Source organism: Ptychodera flava, chromosome 19 (assembly GCF_041260155.1).
Source record: "Ptychodera flava strain L36383 chromosome 19, AS_Pfla_20210202, whole genome shotgun sequence".
NCBI classification, from domain to species: Eukaryota; Metazoa; Hemichordata; class Enteropneusta; family Ptychoderidae; genus Ptychodera; species Ptychodera flava.
The window spans coordinates 1,615,048-1,638,596 of NC_091946.1; the positions used below are offsets into that span (position 1 = coordinate 1,615,048).

Genomic DNA, 23,549 nt, shown 5'->3' on the forward strand with positions numbered 1-23,549 from the left:
GCCAAAAGCAATATTACTCTAAATATCAATAGCAATTGCTTTGTATAAAACACTGAACTGTGTCCTCTAATAAGTAAACTAGAACTAACAGCCCCAAGCTATTTACTAAACGATTTGCTCCTAAAAATAAAATTCATTGAACAGGGAAACAGCATGACACAGATATAATATAAAACAGTTTCAAGCAGAAAACAGGACATTTGTCTGGTTTGTGCTAACATGCACTGACAATGCCTGCTTCAAGTAATACTTTTTCAATCAAGACAGCTGTGTTTGTTGTGCATGTGTACCAGTATATATATATATATATATATATATATATATATATATATATATATATATATGTGTGTGTGTGTGTGTGTGTGTGTGTGTGTGTGTGTTTGCACACACATGCACAGATGGTCAGGTTGCATGTTAATCACTTTTTTGACATACCTTCTCTGAGACTGCAACACTTCCATCTTGAAAGTTCATGATAGCATCAGAAATTTTCACATCAATAGGATCTATGACAGATTCTATGTTGAAAGGACCCTCAAGGCGTTCTGCAAGTTTCAACATTTTTTCTGTGGAGGAAATACAAATAAAATACTCATGGAATTTTAAGCAGTTGAAAGCAAATACCATTGAAACTGAAGAATATACATTTGATTTGAAAGGTAGAATACTGTGCCGAGAGCATTTAAGTTGAAAATATTTCAACATTTCTGCTAAAGTAAAGGTACTGGTGCCATGATCTGGTGGAATTATATCATATACAGCGTGCAAATTTCAAAATATCCCCACGCATGTATTATATAGTATCTCATGAAAGTACTATGTGCCCATCTTTGCACAGAGACTGTAGCACGTCAGCATGGCCAACAGCCACACTAATCTCTGCTGCAGGCAACATTTTACATTCACTTTTGGCTGTTGTGCGTTTTCCATAATATACATTTTCTGTCTTTTTCATATTTAATATTTTGAATCAAGAAAAATAAGATGAACAAAATAAATAATACACCAGTTTCAATCTCTATCCTAAAATCTGTGAACACTTGCAACAAAGACCTTGCTCTAGGTTACAGATTTGAAGTGAGGATTCAAGATGGCTGCCCCTACAGCTGTCATATTTGCTGACGCGATTGCAAAAATTATGGCCGATCATGCATTATTTTTTACTGGTGTATGGAAAGTGCAATCTCTCACTGGACAGCTCCTCTCAAAATCTGAGATGTTTGCCATGTTTTACTGGGTCAACTGAGTATGCAAAGGGCTGAAAGAAGACCCGTTTCAAAATATTTAAATTTGCGCCAGCAGATATTGGTGGGGAGCATGGTCAACGACTTAGAGACTCTCTAGCTAGGTTAGAATTATCCATGAGCTGAGTGTAATAAACCACACACTAGAAACCGACCATAAATCTCATGCAGTGTAACCACTAACATTAGAAACTAGTGTTGTGTGTAATATGTTACATGGACCCTAACTTTGATGATTTTGGTGAATGATGAATATGGCTCATGCAGCTCACACACTGCACTACAGACACATGATAATAATAACTTTACTACACTACTAAGTCATCTGTGGATATAGTATGGTAAAAAAAAAAAAAAATAATAAATAATGATAATGATAATATTAATAATAACAATAACAAAAATTCAAAAACAAAGCTATAAAACTAACAATATGAACAAAGGACAATAATTTATGCAAAAATCATCAAGTTGGCTCTTTGAAGGCTCATTGTGCGTAAACAAAAGTGAATTTCAAAAATCCAAGACACGGTTTTTTTACCCAGTATACCTAGCTCTCGATTGCCGTAAACAGATCACAAGGTCGATTGTAGATTTGAACTTTCACTTTTTTGAGTAAAAAAAACTAAAACACGTATTTTTGAGTAAAACATCCGTATGTGCACTGTTTTTGCAAAACTAACAAATTTTCTACACGCTTTGGTCACTGAGCTGATAAAAAAAGTACCACATGTCTGGTGTGTGACCTCTTCTTCTATGTGAAAAGCAGATTGAAAATATGTGTCAATGAACCTGAGTCGCATCCTTAATCAGGAGTCTGCACGTTCAAGTTTGCTATGTACAGCAAATTAAACCATTTGTATTGCTTAAACACTATTTCCAACAAAGTGTCAGCCATTATTACATGTCAAAAGTTCATGATTGTACATTGATCGTATTACAATGACAATGCTAGGCTTGTAGATTGTTGTTTTAAAGCAATACTGCAGGTGACATCAAACTGTAAGATGTTCAAATTAATCAATGTTGCTAAGATAAATGTCCTTTCCTTCTTGTAACATTATATTGAAATGTTTCAAACAATATTTTTGAGAATGTCTCTCTTACACTGACTTTTATCATGCAATCTTTTAGTTGCTATGCTTTGGACACAGACCAATTTCAACATGTATAACTTTTTACAAAAAGAATTCATCTTGAATTCCCCGATGGTTTCTTACATTGGTGAATTCCGTTCTAACAGTTTGAGAAGCATAAAACAGAGCTCATTTTAAATGTGACAATCCAGTGAGTGAAATATTGTTTATTATTAAATTAATCCTTTCTACCAGGCTCCATAGACAAACCAAAGAAATAAATACCACTTTGGAGAAAGAATATCTTTATTGCACAATTTAAACATTCTATGTTAATTTGAAGCTTAACAGATGAAACTTCAAAGATGGTTTTGATTGGTCAGAATACACAAAATTATGACCTAACTGTATGTATGACTTGACTTACCGATGTAGTTGTTCCATTCTGTATCAAGATCAGCATGACTTGCCAAACATCCCTTCATTACATTGACACAGAAGTTATTACAGGGTTTAGTGGTAGTCAAACCTTTGCAATGTGGACAATAAGACATCTTCATCAAAGCCTGTGAGCATTCTTCCGTGGGATAAACCTACAAAATACAAAACAAATGTCATGATAAAAGGATTGTATATCAACACTGAATATTAATTATGGAAATGGGTCAAGCTCACTGTGACATCAATAACAATGTACTGTAAAAGTTGAGTAAATGCTAGGCTTGTAGCAACATTCTACAACATATGATCCACATTTCAGCCGGCATTTCCGGAGGCAAATTAGACCTTGATTTTCTTCACAAGATATTGATACGTACATAATCATGTAAACTGTCAAACATGAGTCATATTGAATGACATTCATAAATTAATCTCCATGTGCATATTCAAGAAAGGTAACTGACATATCTGTCCGTCTGTCTGCATTATCATGAAACACACTTGCTTACGGTTGCTATTAGGCCTACAAGAATAAGCAAAGCTGTAGCTTTCAATCATTTGAAAATATGTTCAGTATTTTATACAATAATTAAAATTAAGGTTAAATTGCATTATTCTTTGCAGCAAGGTCTATTGTATAACATGATAGTCCTGATTTTTTCAGTAAATCTTACAATAATATCTGTATATTTCATAACATCCATGTGTCAATGTCCTCTCTGCAAAATTCAGTTTAAAAATATTGATCATCTTTTCAGGGTTATAAATCAGATCATTCAACCAATCTATCTCTAAAACCATGACAACCTGAATGAAGTTAATATCAGAGATGACTCATTATGTGTCAAATAACAAATCAGGCACCAAATACAGAGTCTTTGTTCAATGAAATATCAAAATCATTAAGGATCAACTGATGTACGTGTAATGTATATGCTACTTCACAAAAAAACATTTTCCTAAATGGAATTTTAACTTGAAATGCCAATTTAAATACAGTAACATGAAACTACAATGCCCTAATGTAAATCTACTGTAAGCAAAACCATCATGTTGCTGAGATAACCAAAGTAAATTGAACAAAGCCACAATGAGTTCTGATAAGAAACACCTTATGGCCCCTTTGAATTCAAAGTCAATAACCCAACACAGTTCCAACATTATGCAAGTCTACAATTTACAAAAGACACTCTGAGTCTCAATTCTCACGTGACATTGTTTAAGGAAAACAAAATCGATTAGGTTTCGAAAACAAGTCTCTAACCAACATACCAACCAGCCTTACGTTAATTAAACCTGAATTACACTAACTCCATGATGACACATACCAGTGTACACTAACACCGTTCATCTGTGAGTACCTGGAATTGCTTTCATGTGGCTTATCATATTTTAATTCATATCATGTACATCTACACCATCAATCAATTGCTCTTACAGAAAATGAAGAAATTTGGCCATAATATATTCACTGAACAGCTATCGGTAGATGACCACATAGAAATGCATGCATGGAGTCTCAAGAGAGGCAGACTGTCTATGGGAGTGCATAATTTGTAAGACGTCAGCAAGTCTCGTTACCATGAAAACATCATTTTAGGTCAACTATATTTTTTGTGAAGCTGACAACTGATGGCTGGTAAACAGGCACACATTTACATTTGTGAATATGACATTATCTTGGGAGACAAATTATCACCAACAGATGCCTTTCTTCAATAATGACTTTCAAGACACTACACTCCATGACGCAGTCCCTGCCAAATTGGCTGCATGCATGTTTTGATTCACAGACTTTTTTTTAAGTTTTACTCATACTGAGAAGGAATATTTGTAAACATTTAGCCTATTGCTGCTGCAATTAGCATTTGACAACAGCTGTTTTTTTTCACAAAGCATTTTAGGTCAATGTTTGAGTAAAGACAGTTGATGTTTTTGTGTGTATATTGAATGAAGATGGACTTAATAAATTACTTGGCACACCAAATTTCTTTTATATCTTGAACTTTGAAGCAGTTTTAGCACATCTTTCTTCATCTTGTAGCATTTAAAATGTGACTAGATTTGAAGAATGAAATTCAATAGAGAAAAAGGATGGAGTTACATATTTTAATAGACTTATCTATGACATGTAATACCTACCACAGACAGGACAGCAACCTTAGTCATGCCACTGACTTGTGGAGGTACAGTACTCGATAACCCCCCCTTAATTCATAAAATATGAGGTTACCATGACAATACATTTTTATTTTGGAATTAGATGACAAACAGTGTGCCACAAAACCTGAAATAACACAGACTGAAGCATTATTCTGCCATTGTCTACTTAAAATTTGGCTAAACTAAAATTATCTTGCTATATAAAAATTCTTTTATTTCAAAGAAAGTGATGTGCATGCCTTTATTGACCAAGATTTCAATTTATAACACTGCATTGACAAGAAAATGGCCTGGACATTATTATGTCTAGATGAAATATTAGGAACAATTGTCATTATATGACATGAACATTTGCTTTATCTGTATAGAGACCATCATCAAATTTTGTAATCCTTTTGCAGCTAAACCTAATCCTATTTACAAATTCAATATTCACATATGCTAAGAAATGATTAATATCAGTACAATTGTAACATGGTATCTCGATCGTTGCTATCAAATCTACACTTTCAAAATTCAGTAATTTCAAAATTAAGATGATAACGTCCTTCTAATTTTGAAAATATTTTGTGTAAACTATTCTTTTACTTTACAGATGTGCACATGTGAAGATTGATATCTGTGCAGGTTTTTTGGTGCTTTGCAACCTGGCATTGCACACCCATCCCCTTCAAAGTCCTATCCATCACATAACATTTAAATACTATTGAGGAACCAACATGCCAGCTAAAATATTCCATGCTACTCACTTAAGTTATGGTTATATTGTGTGTCTTTTTATATCGTGAATACCAATGAAGCAAGGTACCTGACTTGGTTAATTAAGGAAACCATACTTTGCATGATGGGTGAAATTGTTGATGTCATAACTAGAAAACATCTATATTTATACTGCATATGTCTGCAGCCTGCACAGAGAATATGGCCTCAAGTAAGGATGGCAGCAGCTTTTACATGCATACACAACATACATCAAAATAAATATATCTATATCGGAACACTGTGTCTGTGACATTTTGTCAACAAGAACCAATGAGGGTAAAACAAAGAGCCCAGTTGCTGCAGCTTTTTGAGCTTTTAGTTATTGGCTTTTACCCACAGAATATTACACTTGGATATTCTTGATAACTTTTTCTTTGTAACTTTACACTGTCCACAGCACACAAATGATTTGAGGATTCCAGAATATTATGAACAAGACAGTTACCCAGTCAGATTTATGATATTTTAGAACTCAATCTTGTAGTTCTGATCAAATAACTTCAAGAATATATTCCGATTCTCTACCCTCACTGACCCACAACATTGTCTACTCAAATGTTTTGTGTGAGTTTCTGTAACGCGTAACTTTGCAAAATTTCTAGACAGAAATCCAACCCATCACAAACAGAAACCGAAGAAGTTAACAAACCTCCTGTCGTCAAATCAAACAATGGCCAAGGAAATTAACATGGGGATATGAATAAATTGTGTGCTGTCAATGTTAAAATTTATGATAAGGAAAGTCCAAGCCATGATACTAGTATCATACAGGGCTCAGCCCTTGGTGTCGCACCAGGGATTAAGATTAGAAATTTTATTTGTATTGATTCATGATAAGTAGTGAAGGATAAAATAGAATTAAATGTTACTTGCTAGATACGTTTGTACTGGTACGACCACTATGCCCAGTTTACCATCTGATGAAAATAGTTCACACACATACACAATGTCAGACCTTGCAGGTACAGATTTTTTGTTTAATGTGTAAAAATGTTGGACAAATTGGCAATTTTTACCACGATAACAACCTATAGTGTTTAACAAGGGACGTATTCATTATCGTTGCAAAAGTAACTGCACTGCCAAACTACCAATTGCAGGCTAAAAACTAGCATTGTGTCTAAAAAATGGCAATTTTTGCATCTAATTATTGACACAGAGGGCACTTTTCTATATACAATAGTACATATGTACGCATAGGGGCTAACTTTCCAGCTTTGGAAGTGGTTGTTATACAGATATTTTGTACCTACAACAACAAAGAAAAATAAAATATTGCAATTGTTCATCTCATTCTGACATGGTAATATATGTATTAGAACATTTGTAGGGATACGGTAATTAAAGATTTTACCACAATTTGAAAATATTTAATTAAGATCTTATGCAGGAACATGTCTACCAAATATCAAATCTATCAGACAAGAAGTTTTTTGAGAAATAAATTTTTGACAAACAATGGCAAAAATTGCCTTCAAAATACAAACTGCCTATTTCAACCTACTGTCAATGTATCATATTAAGATAAACCTTAGGACCCAGTTTACTAGAGTACATCAGATTTTGATCAAGCTTAGGAACCTGTATACCACATATCAAAGCTATCAGATCAGTAGTTTCTGGATAAAAAAAATTTTGACCAAAGATTGGGAAAATTGCCCCAAAATTACAAATATGAAAATTTCAATACAATTTGTATAAACTTGACTGAGGTCATCCTGAGGAACATGTATACCAACTTTCAAAGCAATCAGACAAGCCATTTCAGAGAAAAAGATTTTTTGACTAAAAACTGAAAAATTACCCCAAAAATAGAAACATGCAAATTTCATCCCAATGTTTACACACCTAATTTAGAATACTTAAAGGAACCTGCATGCTAAGTTTCAACCCAATCTGACAGGTTACAGAGTTTAACCAATTTGTAGGGTTTTCCTTTTTTCCCTTCATTTGCATATTTTTGATATGGACAAGTTCATTTGAACAAATTCATATCTCCACCCCTAGGTGCACATGTACACCAAATACTAAGACACTAGGTGCTGCAGTTTAGGAGCTTTTGACGTGGACGGACATACATACATACATACCTAGAGACGACATGCAGATGGATGCAAATGAACTGATTCATCTTATACGATAACCTCTCTTTGGTATATATACATATACCAAATGCAAGCTAAAAATTGACAGCTTTTGCCCTGAAAAGCTGATCTCATAAAACCAAAGAAATCTCTGTTACTTGCATCAAATTCCTTGGGTTCACCAACACGTCTCTTTCAATGACCCAAGCCATTATGTTATTAACTTTGCAAGCCCTCTTGACCAGCAGTTTCAACAACTTATTCAAACTGTTATGACAGTAACCGCTTGTTTTTGTAAACCATTTGACATTTATTTGAGGAACCTATGTACTGCAAATACTCCCTTAGTTCAACGCTTGGCTTGCAAATCTTTACTTCATGGCTACAACAAGCAAGGTGACTTGATAGGATAAACTTGTGAGGAATTACACAGTCCACCCACAATTCTCCTTGACCCCTTCACATCAACACCATAAGACGCACACATTTTTAGGGAGTCGTCATTATTTATGGCAAGGGGGGATCTGAGGGGGGTCACTCAAAAAATCGAAAGCTACAAGGGGGGTTGCTCAAAAGTGGAGAACAAGAAGGGGGGGCCTACTCAATTTTGTTGATATGTACTGAAGCATTTTGAAGTTATGAATTAATACAACAATAATAGTAAAGAACAGCAATATGTATGCTTGAGATATGTGTGTTCATATCATACCCAGTATATGTACACACACACACACACACACACACATCTAATAAATAAATATATATATATATATATATATATATATATATATATATCATAATACAGGTGGTTTCAAGTAGAAACGAAAATCTCATTACGCTATGTGTTTCATGTTATTGTAATCTTCAGACGAGAATGATCAGCTATTCGACGTGGCAAGCCTTATGTTAAAGGCTAGTACTGAGTATATTTTTCAGTATTTCCTGATTAAAGATTGATATACTTGCCTGATCATTCATGAGAAACGCCTTCTTTCTATATTCTACATTGTATAGGTTACAGATAGGGGAAAATGTGTAAAGTAAGCTAATTCTAATTCTATAAAGTTTGAAACCAGTGGAATGCCTTGACAACAAACTCATCTTTTATTGCAGGAAAATAATAATAAAATGTCTGTCGCTATTTTTTCGTTTTCAAAAAATGTAATTTTCATTGAAATCAGTGAACTGAAATATAAGTTTTGGAATACTGTCTCAGATTTCTGTTCCTTTTAGTTTTTTATACGAGAAAAATCTGAAAAAATTACTCCCCAAGTGCCACCAAATAACACCATTTTAATCTCTATTTTTCAAAAGCTCCAATGGCAGGAGGGGGACATCCCCCCTTGACCACTTGCCCAGTCGCTTGTGGTGCTTTCGCTTGTAAACAAATCCTATGGAGAACACTGCATGTCATCAGAGCACTGGATACAGACCTGTACATCAGCCCCTGTCACAGCAATGGAACCTTTTTCCAACACAGACCTGTACCACAGGGTTTAATCAGGGTCTGTACAGGGCCTGTCGCAGCAGCAACCCATTTTACTGAATAGATATTTAACTTTCCCAATTTTTTAAAATATTTTTTGGGGGGAGAGGGTCACTCACAAAATTTCTGTAGCAGAGAGGGGGGGGGGTTACTCAAACATGTCATGGTTGGCAGGGGGGGGGGTTACTCGAAATTTTGGAGTTTCTAAAGGAATTCCTCTCACCCCCCTGGGTTGTAAATAATAATGGCTCCCTTACAGGCGGTCTCTTCTCAAACAAAGAAAATCTGAAGGTACCACAGGAAATAAGTACGACAGTTTCGGATTACCCCTAGAGCCTTTGTAAATTTCTGTCAGGTCTTTACACTCCATGACAAACAGAAATTTTATGGTTGATAAAACGTAAATGGTGTCGGAAATAAAATCAAACTCTTCCATTCGCTTTTCCCGCCCACAAAAACACACCAGAGTCTATAAATAACCTTTCATTTTCACATTTACAAGTGAAATAAGTCGTAGAGCCAAAAATCATCAGAAAGGAAATGGCAGAATTAATATAATGTAACTTAGTGGTAACAAGATATGAAATAATATGTCAGAGTGGTTGATAGATTTGAAATAATGAGTCAGAGTGGTTGGTAGATTTGAAATGTGTGAGAGTGGTTGGTAGATTTGAAATGTGTCAGAGTGGTTGGTAGATTTGAAATGTGTCAGAGTGGTTGGTAGATTTGAAATGTGTTTGAAATGTGTCAGAGTGGTTGGTAGATTTGAAATGTGTCAGAGTGGTTGGTAGATTTGAAATGTGTCAGAGTGGTTGGTAGATTTGAAATAATGGGTCAGAGTGGTTGGTAGATTTGAAATGTGTCAGAGTGGTTGGTAGATTTGAAATGTGTCAGAGTGGTTGGTAGATTTGAAATGTGTCAGAGTGGTTGGTAGATTTGAAATGTATCAGAGTGGTTGGTAGATTTGAAATGTGTCAGAGTGGTTGGTAGATTTGAAATGTGTCAGAGTGGTTGGTAGATTTGAAATGTGTCAGAGTGGTTGGTAGATTTGAAATGTGTCAGAGTGGTTGGTAGATTTGAAATGTGTCAGAGTGGTTGGTAGATTTGAAATGTGTAAGAGTGGTTGGTAGATTTGAAATGTGTCAGAGTGGTTGGTAGATTTGAAATGTGTCAGAGTGGTTGGTAGATTTGAAATGTGTCAGAGTGGTTGGTAGATTTGAAATGTGTCAGAGTGGTTGGTAGATTTGAAATGTGTCAGAGTGGTTGGTAGATTTGAAATGTGTCAGAGTGGTTGGTAGATTTGAAATGTGGCAGAGTGGTTGGTAGATTCGAAATGTGGCAGAGTGGTTGGTAGATTCGAAATGTGTCAGAGTGGTTGGTAGATTTGAAATGTGTCAGAGTGGTTGGTAGATTTGAAATGTGTCAGAGTGGTTGGTAGATTTAAAACATAGGACCAATGTCCCTGAAGCTACTATTGATGTCAATGGTATAGAGGATACACATAGCACAATACAAGATATAGTAAATGCAGAGGTCCTTTGGCAATATAAGTGTATTCTTATGGCAGAAGAAATAAATTTTTTAACCAAAAATAGCAAAAACTGCCTCAAAAATACAAAATAGAAGATTTTACCTAAATTTGAATATATCATATTTTGATCATCCCTATGGACCTGAATACTAAACATCAAAGCTATATGACAAGTGCTTTTTGTGAAAAGAAATTTTTGATCAAAAATTGCCTTAAAAATACTTATTTGCATATTTTCCGCAATATCAAAATATTTTAAAAAGATAATTTCTCATAATCATATTTTGCATCTACACAAGTACTGTGGTCCTCAAGATATATGAGTGGCCGGACATCCTCACAAATGGACATATATACATACATACATATACATACATATACATACTGACATCTAGACTGACGCCAGATGCATACCCATCCCAATAGCTTCTATAGACTATGGTCTACCAGAATGTGTCAGATTGGTTGAAGGAATTTAGATAATGTGAGGGAATAACTGGTATAGTTGAGATACCACATAAATGATTAAGAGTTTGAGCAATAGCAATAAGTGGTTTAATAATGAGATAATGTATACATGTGTACAACTTGGTAGCTTTGAGATAATGTTAGTAGTTGATTGTTTACAGGTGAGCAATGTCAGATACTTGCATTAGCAAATCTAAATGATCTCCAAGGGCAGCTGCTCTCAGGGCATTTTTCTTTTCTTAATAAATAAATGTTCACAGTTGACCTACTGCTGGCTAAGTTGGCGAATATCTTCCCCTGTACACTGCCACCTGCATTCTCTACACAAATCATCCAGACATTATTAATGACAGAGTCTCCTCTGACAATAGCTGTCAAATTGGCACACAGGGCTGATAAATTTACCCAAGATGTACAAACATAGAACACATATAATCAAGGGATCTAATTCCCAGTTCATTAACCACAGACAAACAAATCATTTCAATTTAGGTGTACTGTCCTTTTATCAAATCACAATAATACCTAATTAACTATTTAGCAATATAAAGATCTATTGATCCATGCCAAAAATGCCCATAAACTCTTTGCCATCACCAATAGATATCTGTTACTCGAACTTTCTCACAGCAATCGCAATGACCAGCAACACAACACCACCGTTACTGCATTTTTTTAAAAAAAATACCGCAATTATACGGTGTCACTTAAATTTGATCAGAATTGGTACATACCAAAGATCAACAATAAGTGTTGTTTCTATCTGTTCAGTGCAGGAAAATCCTACGTTGATGTTATGACGATTTCTGCACAGTACAACCAGAAAAACAACAAGAAATATTTAAACCAGAAAAAAAAGATTGACAAAAGTAAATAAGGTCTGAAACTTTAGGTACTGGAGGTCAACTTTAGCAACATGCAAAACAGAAACTGCTAGTCCCTCTTAGTTTGCACATAGAGTCTTCCCCCCCCTACTGTCTATGGTTTGTGCAGGTCTGTTTAATATGTCACAGTTCATAAACAATGACAGGAAATGACTAATTAGCTGTTTCAGTTACTGCCACCACTCCCACACATTATAGGTACCCTGAATACAAATAGGTTAAAAGTCCAAAATCTCTTACTCAGATGTGTGGGCTGTTTCAGTTACTGCCACCACTCCTGCACATTTGCAGGATTTCTCCCTTTTCTTTCCTCATTTGCACATTTTTGACACTGACATATTAATTTGAACAACGTCACATCTCAACCCCTGCATCTACCTGTACATCAAATACTGAGATGGTAGCTTTGGCGGTATGGGAGCCTTTGCGTGTGACGGACATACATCCGCACATACATGCCCACGTACACACAGACATACAGACGCCATCGACTCACCATATAAGCTCTTTTTGGTATTTATATAAATACCAAATATGAGCTAATAAAAACATGCACTGTACTGAAATAGATGGACTCCCTCCTGGCTTATATCCATGATGAACCGACTTTATCCATGAATTTATTGCAACCAATCATTCTGATCTGTATCATACTCTGAGACCAGGCAGTCAGAAACACATAATATTGACTTTTTCACCGTTCATTTTACACATAGTAACATATTACCTCACACTGGCCTGTGCTATTTTATGACATTCATGGACTGTGTACATTTTCAACCTGTGTCCACTGTATATGCATTTTGCATCTTAACATCTATATCCACACTAAAGCAATTCCACTGAGATTTCAAGCAATTAGGCTCCAATCATTCACACCTATTTGTCTATCAGCTTTTCTTCATTCTTTTCTTTGTTGCACTCAATACTGCTGCAGGCAAACACATGACCTTTGACCCACCAGGCTTTCTCCTCCACAACAGAGGAGCTTGTTCTGGCCTTTATGTTGTCTAAGCACACATCCAAAAGTAACAATGGCCAAACAACTTAACTAAAATTCAAAGTTGCTCTGCTGGCAGATTACTCAATTTCACTCTATGGCCATGGCTGAAGTTACCCAACCAGCACCACTACATCATTGTTATAAGATTTATTCAGAAAATAACCCTACTCTGAAGGATTACTGGTACAAATACTACAATGCTAGATTTTCAACCATGGTTGGCAACAACAACTGTTGCTGGTTGCCATAACTTCATTGAAGGCACACCATGTACTGACTGATATCATTATCATGATTTTTTTCATAATCGATGGAAATGCTCTATGTTTAGTTTGATGTGCTTTTAAGTGTTTTTGCACTTCTGTTTTACAGTTAATTTTTTTTCCAAGAAATTAGGAAAACCATAGTTACCAGGGTTATATTTTTCAACAGGATGTACCTGACAGACATTAGTCTCACCAAGAAAGCATGCATTGATAAAATATAACAAGATTTCACATCTCAATAAACAACAACAATTAGCAACAGATTTAGAAGCTGATTATATTCATCATCTATGAAGCAATGTTGAACTGATTCAGCCAATATCTTGGCTAGTCAAGCCAGGTATCTGAGTTAAGGAATTTCTCAATGTTTAACTTCTAAAATATATAAATTGTCATCTGACAGTCATATCTCACAACATTTCGAAGAAAACAATGCATATGTGTGCATAATTTAGGTGTCTGTGCAGAAAGCTTGAGTTCAATTACATCACAAGATCTTTCATAGATTTACAAAAAATGTAAGAAAATCAGTATGAAATGGACATTGCTGTCAAAATGGAAGGTCTTGTGAAATCAATTAATCAATATACTTGAGGAGGTAAGAAAGTTTCAAAATCACAGCTTGATAATAATAGATGGCATGTCTGACTGGGAGGCTTGTGTGCCTGTTGTTTTTTAATCTTGTCCATCAGACTAAAGCTCTGCATTCTGAGGTTTACAAACCATAAAATGACTGGTTTGATCCAAGAAAAATTTGAAAGAGACTAACATGTTACAATTTCATCTTGTAAATACAGGTCTATAATAACTGTGACTATGTGAATATCAAAATTAAATTTGAAAAATGACAAACACAAATGACCGTTGAAATATCATTTCGATTAATCCTGAAACAGACTGTCAAGTTTGTTTTGGATCAAGACTAACACAGCTACTATTATATTTTACTTTGGTAAGATGAAATATTTTGTGGTTTAAGTAAAGAACCTAACTAGTATGTAGTACTAGTATAAGTTAATTTATCAGCATATGTGCAAATAGCTCTACGTAAATTATGACTTTTGATAGAGTTATGTTCCTATTCTAGTTTTAGCAGTAATTTTTTGTACTTCAAATGACATGCTATGAACTCACCTGTGCAACTTTTTCAGCAACATCTGCTCCAATAGCAAGACCTTGAACAAATGTCCTTGCAGCAATGAAGGCTCGGTTGATTTGAAGTGACAGCTTGTGTGGCACATCTCCAAAGGGCTGCAATTCGTCTACAAATTCACTTACACAAGACATATAGGCATCATCAAAACTATACTGCGCATTCAACAGCTGAAACATCTTTTGAAACAGTGTAACAAAGAACTCATTTTGTGCATCTAAAAGGTCCATATCTTCACCCTCATAGTAGCTTCTTAAATCTTTAAATAGCTCTGTAAACACATATGCATTCTGTTGATATAACAAACCATATGTACGTATGAACATCTCATGTAGATCATTTTCAGCTTTTTCCAGAAGCTCCTTGAAGAAATCTGAAAATAAAACAGAATAAGATTTGATATTTGTGATTCCCATTTATTCCCTGAAACAAAATCTATTTCTGCATTCTGCCTTAAGATATATATGCAATTAAGTGTCAAGTTGTGGACATGAGAAAACTGAAGGAGCTACAGATATGATGCTATCCTGTAGGTGTCTGCTGAAATGAACTATGGGAAGGGCTCTGTGTGAACTTGCACACACCTTACATTCCATGATGAATTATGTGACCAAAAAAGGTGTAATTCACTGAACTATTCCTTGCTCGTTTGAACCCTTTGGAAAAGGCTGTAAGAGTAGTTGTCTTGAAATTGTAGACTTGAAAAAATTGTTTACTCCTTGCAATGTGTGTAGTAAAACAGAGTTTGGGACAGGATTTGACTGGGCAGAGACTGTAATTTTTCTGCAATTCTTAACACTTCTTTCACTGCCTTTAATATATTACATCATTTGATTTAAGAATGATAAAACCGAGGGGAATTTTACACTCCACTAAATTGTTGGGATTAATAACACACTCGGGTTAAGATTTCTTGTTTTCAACATTACATTTTGATATACTCAAACTTGTTAAATTTTATGTATAATTTTATAAAAAGCCACACTAACCACAAAAAAAGAAAATGTTCTGTTAGGTTAAAAAGTGAGACAGTTTGTCTTGCGTCACAAAGTGCAGATGTTTGATTTTAATAAGTGTTATAGGTTAACAATGGCAGCTAAACTCTGTTCTGTCCTAGCATGATGTCTTGCTTGAAAAGACCTCCAGACACTCTATGGTTTATATGACCACTTTGCAGGCTAATTATCTCAATTTGACCATACAATTTTCTTGACTTAAGTATTTGCAATCACTGACAAATGATGAAGTCAAAACCATTAGTAAAAAACAACTTTGAACTACTTGCTTTTATTGAGAAGGTCCACATTAGGTCATGTATAGTACAGCTTATTTGAACACTGCAATTACATTAGACCTCTCCATCAATTATTTGCAATAAAACAGGAAATTATACACTATTTCACTACATAAGGATAATGGAATTGGAAAGCCAGCCACTATCTGCACCAAACGAAGGCCATATACAAAGTATTTTTTGTCAACATAATTGTGTTTCTGAGTGGGTTCCCGATGGGAAGTCACAATGGCCAGGTCAACTCATGGTTTCAATTACACTCCTTTCTACATTGTTTATTGATTCAACAGTGGAACAAAATATGGCCATTTTCACTGTCAAAACTGAACTCAAATCTGGATCTAGAATTAAACAATTCAGGACAACCCATTTGACATCATTTATTGATCATTTGTGTCCATACAATTAATTTTAAATTGTGCAATTTCCGTTGAATCATTATCTCTCGCTCTTTATCCCTTGATTTTTCACTTTGGGTTTTTTTTATCTTATAATTTCCTGAATGTAGAATTATCATTTGTCATGTATGAACTATTGATAAAGTTAAATGTTTTAGGATATTGAATTTACAATTTTCTAAAACAAGTTACACATGTCAATCATAATTTTTCATACAGGCTATAATTTATTGTCAATAACATAATCTTCTAGTAATCACTTTGATAAAAATTGTCTGTCATTTCAGTTTTCTTTTCCATAGCCAAGAGGGTTAGCCTGAATTCACTAGGTATTTGTACCAGCACATGGTGGTAGTAGATTAGTTTTCTTAGTTAGTACCCTTCGATATGTAGGTCTGACACTGACATTCCATCATTCTGGATAAATGACAGAATCACTGTTCTTCACAGCTTACATTTTCAATGATTTGGCAGCAATCTAGTATATACAGGTCAATTTGATATTGCTTTAAATACCATATGATATGTCACATAAATGATCTAGTACATTCTACATGAGACAAAGGCTATTTTATTAACTCCAACCTCACTCCATCTAAATCTACATGGTCTTACACATTTTACATAGTTGAGATTCTCAAGTCTTTAAAACATTTCCATAAAGTAAAACAAATGCTTTAAAACCACAGACAAAATGTCACACATTGTAAAATCATTCTTCTGATACTGATAACATCATTGACTAACGAATTACATGATGCAAAATCACAGATTTTGTTGAAAGGCATGCTTGCAGATCAATCAATGGATTTCATTGAAAGAAAAGACATCCCCGTCAGATTATTTGTCCAACGTAAAGTTACAGTAAGCTTTCCGGAATCAGGAATAACAACTCTGAGTAAATTATGGTAATAATAATATGAATGGTCCTGCTACGAAGAACAGAGACTCATCTACATATACATGGTGTTTTCCTGCATAGAGCAGTACATTCAAAGGTTTTTTGATTATTCATCTATCATAGAATGCTGTGACTCATTTGGTCAAATACTGAAGTAAGTGGGTAAATTTCAATTCTACACAGTTGGTTGACTGGCTTCATTCAAAATGAGTTATAATTAAATAATTTTTGTATAATTTTTGTCTACTCAGTTATTGTTATTCTGTGTAAACTGGTCACCATATCCTATTGTAAACTGTCAATTTGAAAAAATTCTTATTTTGAATAGACACTTGGGAAATACAACAACAGCTTTGACATGTCCGGTAAATAAGATAAAGCAATCACTGTGGTGCAGACGTGATTGTTTCAAATTAGATACACTTTACATTCCTGAAATGTTTCTTTGATGCATATACATGTAAGAAAAATTCCTTCCTTTTGCAGTGACAAAAAGATAGCCAATTGAGTATACATGAGCATGACATATCTCAACTTGAATCTCATGTCTTTTTATAGAGGTTATAGCTCCACCACTAGGTCAGAGAGGTCAATAAATGGCTAATTACAGGAAGAGAATTCCAATGATGATGTGAGGAAGCAATGAGTGTTTTTCTTCAGAATGAGTTATTTCACCCTTTACCACTCAACTGTTTACGCCATTAAAGCCAAGTTTGATTCCTGTTATATCCGGCTAGTGACCACAGGCTGTCAATTTCTTTCCCTGTCAGCACACTCTCATTAAACTCTACTGCAACACCATTATCTTTATTGTCATAAATTATCATCAACTAGTTTTATTATTTAACAACAACAATTAAGTGGTCTTTCTCAAAGCAACACACTTCCGTACAGACAGTAACATCTGTATGTGTCTAACAGTTTCTTTTTGTTGAATTCTTCAAAAATGTTGTTGCCTGTTGTTATTCAAATCCTCCCTTTCAAAAGGCTTTTCATACCTACTTGCAAACAGCCATTACTACCCCTCCTTTTCAACAGCTTTCTCCCCTGAGGTGGATTTTCAAACCACTGTAATTTCCATGTGAATGAATATAAAATGGTTTTATGGTGTCTAAACACTGTCAGAGTGTTGCTGTGACCTCAAGACAAACTACCTTGACTGTTAAGGCAATGTCACATGTACACATTCTGGGATCACAGCTCCCTGTCTTTTATCTGATCAACAGTTTTGGTTACATGAACTTCACCTATCATGTAAATAAACAATTATATTCACAGTTTGCGTTCAGAACAAACAAATAATATTTCATTCATGGTAAACTACTTTGTATTCTTGATGCACTGGCAATGTTAGCCAAGTGTTGCAGGAGATACTAATGAGCATATCTCATTTAATCTTTACCAAGTATGGATCAATAACACTTAAACTAAAGAGTCAATTTAATAACGCCCACACTACTGTTCCAATATTAAAGGCCTGGACAATATAAAGAATTGGTGGGGTCAAATATATTTGAAAATTGGAAACGCTTTTGGTGTATATCATTTTTGAAGGGGCTGAGTAACTTTGGAAAGTGATTTTACCTCTGACCCTGATTTAGTCATGGTTTCATTCCAAACACAACCCTTGATCAATTCTTCCACCCCTTGCAGGTTTATCATGTCTTTTAACATCATTTTACATGTCTTAATACACAAATCAACTAAGAATTTCAATTCATTCTCTTTAGTAATAGAAGCAAGTGTTAATTCTAAAATCGAGGCTACCTGGTTGAGTAGTCAAACATAATCTGAAATATAAAAGTTGTCTCATCTTATCCTTTGATCAAACTGTCATCCATATTCAAAATGTGCTAAAGCAAACAGCTTGATGGAGTGGAGTCAGGATTTCTTGGCAGTAGCCCAGAAGCCTTGCCAAGTAGCCTTGGCTTGTCTTCACTCTGTTGGAGATGTCTTTCAAAACCCTTTAACTCCCTCAGAATGTGGTCATCATTAAAAAGCTGGGAAAAAAGACACCCACTCAAATCAGAACAACTACCACACAGCACCATGGACCATAAATTTACAAGTGTATTACTGTCTTATCAATGTAAGGCAACGAAAAATTAAACCTGTAACAGTCATATTAATTTGGCTGGGCAGGAGTACAGCCATCATGGTATTGCCTTAATGTACCAAAACCTATGAACAAGACATTTGCTGAGCGTAAGCAAAAACTTAATTGAAGTATCAGGTTGTAAAAAATCCATTTGGAAACCCACTGTAAGGGTATTGCCTTGGTAAAAATAAATTTGATATACACAAACTGGCTTGATATAAGCAAACTTAGCATCAAGATATCTGTTGATAATCAGAAAACACATCATCCATATACTGGCTTGGGAGAACCTAACATCGATATTGGCTGGGTAGAACCTAACTCATGGAAAACCAAACATGGACTGAGTTTAAAACAAGAGACCTAACGGCCAATGTAGCTTTGCTGTGTTATGTAGAAAATTTGTAACACATGTTGATGTAGGTGAAAATCTTTGATAGCTCATTTCAGGGTGGCCAGACAAAAAATGGCAAATATCGCTGCAAAATACAGTGGAAGATTTCATCATAATTTGAAAATATCACATGAAGCTAATCTTAATAGGAACATGTCAACCAAAGTTATCAGACAAGTAGCTTTTTGAGAAACAAATTTGTTGACTGAAAGTCGCAAAAACTGCCCCCAAAATACGAACCTGAATACAAAATATCAAAGCTGCCAGACAAAAAATAAATAAAGTAAAATAAAGTTTGACCAAAAATGACAAATTCCCATAAAAATACAAATTTGCATATTTCATCACAATTTAAACAAATCTGATATAGGTCATCCTACAAACTACACCCCAAATATTAAAGCTGTCTGACCAACAGTCTTTTGAAGATGATTTTTGAAGATTTTTTGAACAAAAATTGCCTTAAAAATACAAATTTGCATATTTCATCACAATTTGAAAAAATCTTAATAACGTCATCCCTAGGGACCTGTATACCAAATGTTAAAGCTGTCGGACCCGCCGTTGCGGACCAGTTGTCGAGGAGAAGATATTTTGCCAAAATAGCAAAATTAGCCTAAAATACAAATTTTCATATTTTATCACAATTTGAAGAAATCTGATGGTCATCCTGATGGAGCTGTACTCCAAATATTAAAGGAATCAGATTGGCCATTTTGAAGAATTAGGTTGGAATGTAAAAAGTTGACGGAGGTCAAATGCTGGACAACAGACAATGGATGACAGACAACGGACACCGCCACACATCCACCTATTAGATAAGCTTCATGTTGTTGACAGCGAAGCTAGAAAACCTACACATGTACCTAGATATTGGTAGGACACACAAACCAATTGGTGAGATAATATTTGAGTCTCTAAAAACAACATTGAGTCTCTGTGTACTATACTGAGTCACTGAAGACAGTGGCAGAGAACCAGCAGCCTTTGAAATGGCACTTTACATGACCACACGGTGTGTTGATGTACAAAGTACACATATACACACAAAACCAATGAATTTACAGTTACCAGTACCAAGCTAAATATAATACGACTTGACATTTACATTTAGCCTAAATGACAATTTAACATTCTCACGTTACTCATGTCATCAATTTTTTTCATTCACAACCAAAATATTTCACTTTAACAACACTTTTTACATGTAATATCTGCTAATTTTAATATTCATTTGTCACTCATAAATTATTTTAAACTTTGTGGCATATCTCTTAGTTGTATAATTAATGTTTCTATAATTATCCTTGTCTTTACTTATTAGTATTTAATTTTTTGGAGCTCAGTTTCCCTCTCACACTTATTCATTTTATTTTTCTGAAGCTGCTAGGACCAGTGACTATGTACATGTATTTTGCTTGAATATTAAAAGTGGTGACATGAAAATTACATTGACATTTTGTTGACAGCCTCTTCAATGCCATGACATAATTTGGTATATTATATCTGTGACAAAAACAGTTATGTTTTTCCTATCACCAACATAAAAATAGCTGTTGTGTACCAAAATACCTTTCCTTATTTTCCCTGGCCTTTCCTTTCCCACCATTATGACATATCCAGTGTTTCCTTCCTGAGTCAACCAATCCTGCTAATTTGTCTGCTGGAATACCTGATACCTCTCCAGGAATGCCATACTTCTGTTCCTTCCTTCCCTTTATTGTCTGATGAACTTTCACCCAGATTAAAGGACATCTATTTCATACTTTCCAAAGTTCATCCAATCTATACTTACATGACTATATATATATATATATATATATATATATATATATATATATATATATATATATATATATATATATATATATATATACACACACACACATATATATATATATATATAATATATATATATATATATATATATATATATATATATATATATATATATATATATATATATACATATATATATATATATATATATAATGTCTTTTGATTCAGTGCTGCCAACATAAGAAATTAACAGAGGTTCAGGTTTCACAATTAGAATGAACTCACTGCAAGAATAACTGACATCATTGAATTTTTCAAGTCAAGCAATGTTGAGAAAGGAAATCATGACACAGACATGCCATAGACACCATGGCGTGGAAAATTACATCGTCTATTTGTTCTGTGTATTCAAGTTATTTAGAATATCGCATCTCCCTGGTATGAGAAAAAGGCAGCTTTTCAGACAATGAAAGCTGGAGTGGAAAGGGAGTTGAAATGTAAGATTTCCAACACTAAGTATTTGTAGTGTAATATTCTGACATCTTAAATATTTGCAAGATCTGAATATTTGTGGTAGGGGTCTCAGGAGAAGATAAAGTTAGCATTTGCGATTTGATTGTAATGAGAGCGTCTGGGTAGCTATCTGTAAGTATTTGTATGCTATCAACATCTTTCTATTAACTTAATGGAAACCATTCCCAGGACACGTAGACTTATGCAGTTAAAACACAAGAATTAATTATCCTGCGTATAAACTTATCAACCGCCGTCATATTCATGCAAGAAGAATAATTGTCAGCACTTATTACTTAATCACATTTTGAGAGTTTTGTAACAGACACTGGAATTGCATCATGCAAACAAGGCTATGATCTGCAGTTTATCATAAAAGGTTTTAGGGATGCAGTAACTCATTTTTAAATGACATCATAAAAAGAAGACCAAATTTAGGGGCCGTGGATAATTAAAACATGCGCAAGGTAAAGGTAAATGAGTTTGGCCTCAACCCTTACCCTCAACCCCCTTCCCCTCCCCTAAACTGGGAGTCTGTGTTAGCGCTGGGTTTGGAAAGCTGTTAGCCACTGTGGCTAACAGTTTCAAAATTTTATTAGCCACAGACAAATTTTATTAGCCACACATTTACCAAAATAAAGCTTTCTATAATGCTATAATCTCCAGTGTCGGTTGCATGCACAAGAATAAACTATCAACACATCAACCCTGTATCCAATTGTCCTTATTTTAACATTGAAAATTACATTATCCTGCAACTCAATGCAAATTGATAGCAACACGGAATGTTGACACTGCGATTAAAATGCACTAATCTACTACATGGAACATTGGGACAGCGATGCAAATAGAAAGCAACAAGGAACGCATCGTTGGGACAGCAATTAAAATGAACAGTAACGTGGAATATTGTACCACGAGGACCGCGACGCAAATCAACTGCAACACCAAACATTGTGACTGCGATTAAAATGGGTATGTCTGCTATACAGTAACAGTATATGCAAGTATCTCAAATGCAGGGCGACGCCATTGAGGTGAAATGCATAGCCAGGTGAACTTTGACATCATACAACACAAGAGAGCAAATAATACAGGAAGTTTTTTACAAAATGCAGATCTAAAAGTTTTTTCATTCATGTGTAATGAAACTTTGAAAACTGGAGTGGTGAAGGACAAATCTAAACTTTTGATAAGTTGTTTTAACTTGACTGTGAAGCCAAAAGCAGCGGGTAACTGGACACCTTTTAGTCAAGAATAGTCTATACTCTCGAAAAATGCTTGTCTGTTTGTGTTGTTTTGGCCTTCTATGCTGATCTGTGGGAAAAATTCGGAGCAATTTGAAAACCGACTGTGATTGATGCAAACGAACGAATGACTAATGTAGAGAAGGCCCATTGTGTGAAATATATGAAAACAGACACATATCTACTACTCACTTTTGGTGAAACGAAATGCATATTCAAAGAGGATTTTCTCAGCCAGTACTGAAGACTCAATCATTGATACAATCACTACCTGACAATGATCTGTTTACATCAGAATGGGTATAAAATGCATACTTCTGCTGAAATGGCGTATTTCATTTACATCATTTGTTAGCCGTTAAAA

The 23,549-nt window shown here is 34.7% G+C and overlaps 1 protein-coding gene across 1 annotated transcript in view; it reads right to left on the reverse strand.

Moving 5' to 3' along the window:
- LOC139118334 (glypican-6-like) overlaps positions 1-23,549 on the reverse strand; it is an 80,770-nt gene that overhangs the window by 29,985 nt on the left and 27,236 nt on the right. The window contains exons 3-5 of the mRNA XM_070681595.1: positions 14,543-14,934; positions 2,748-2,913; positions 436-566 (exon numbers count right to left, since the gene is read on the reverse strand). Of these exons, the coding sequence (XP_070537696.1) occupies positions 436-566; positions 2,748-2,913; positions 14,543-14,934 (689 nt within the window). The remainder of the gene's footprint in view (positions 1-435; positions 567-2,747; positions 2,914-14,542; positions 14,935-23,549) is intronic.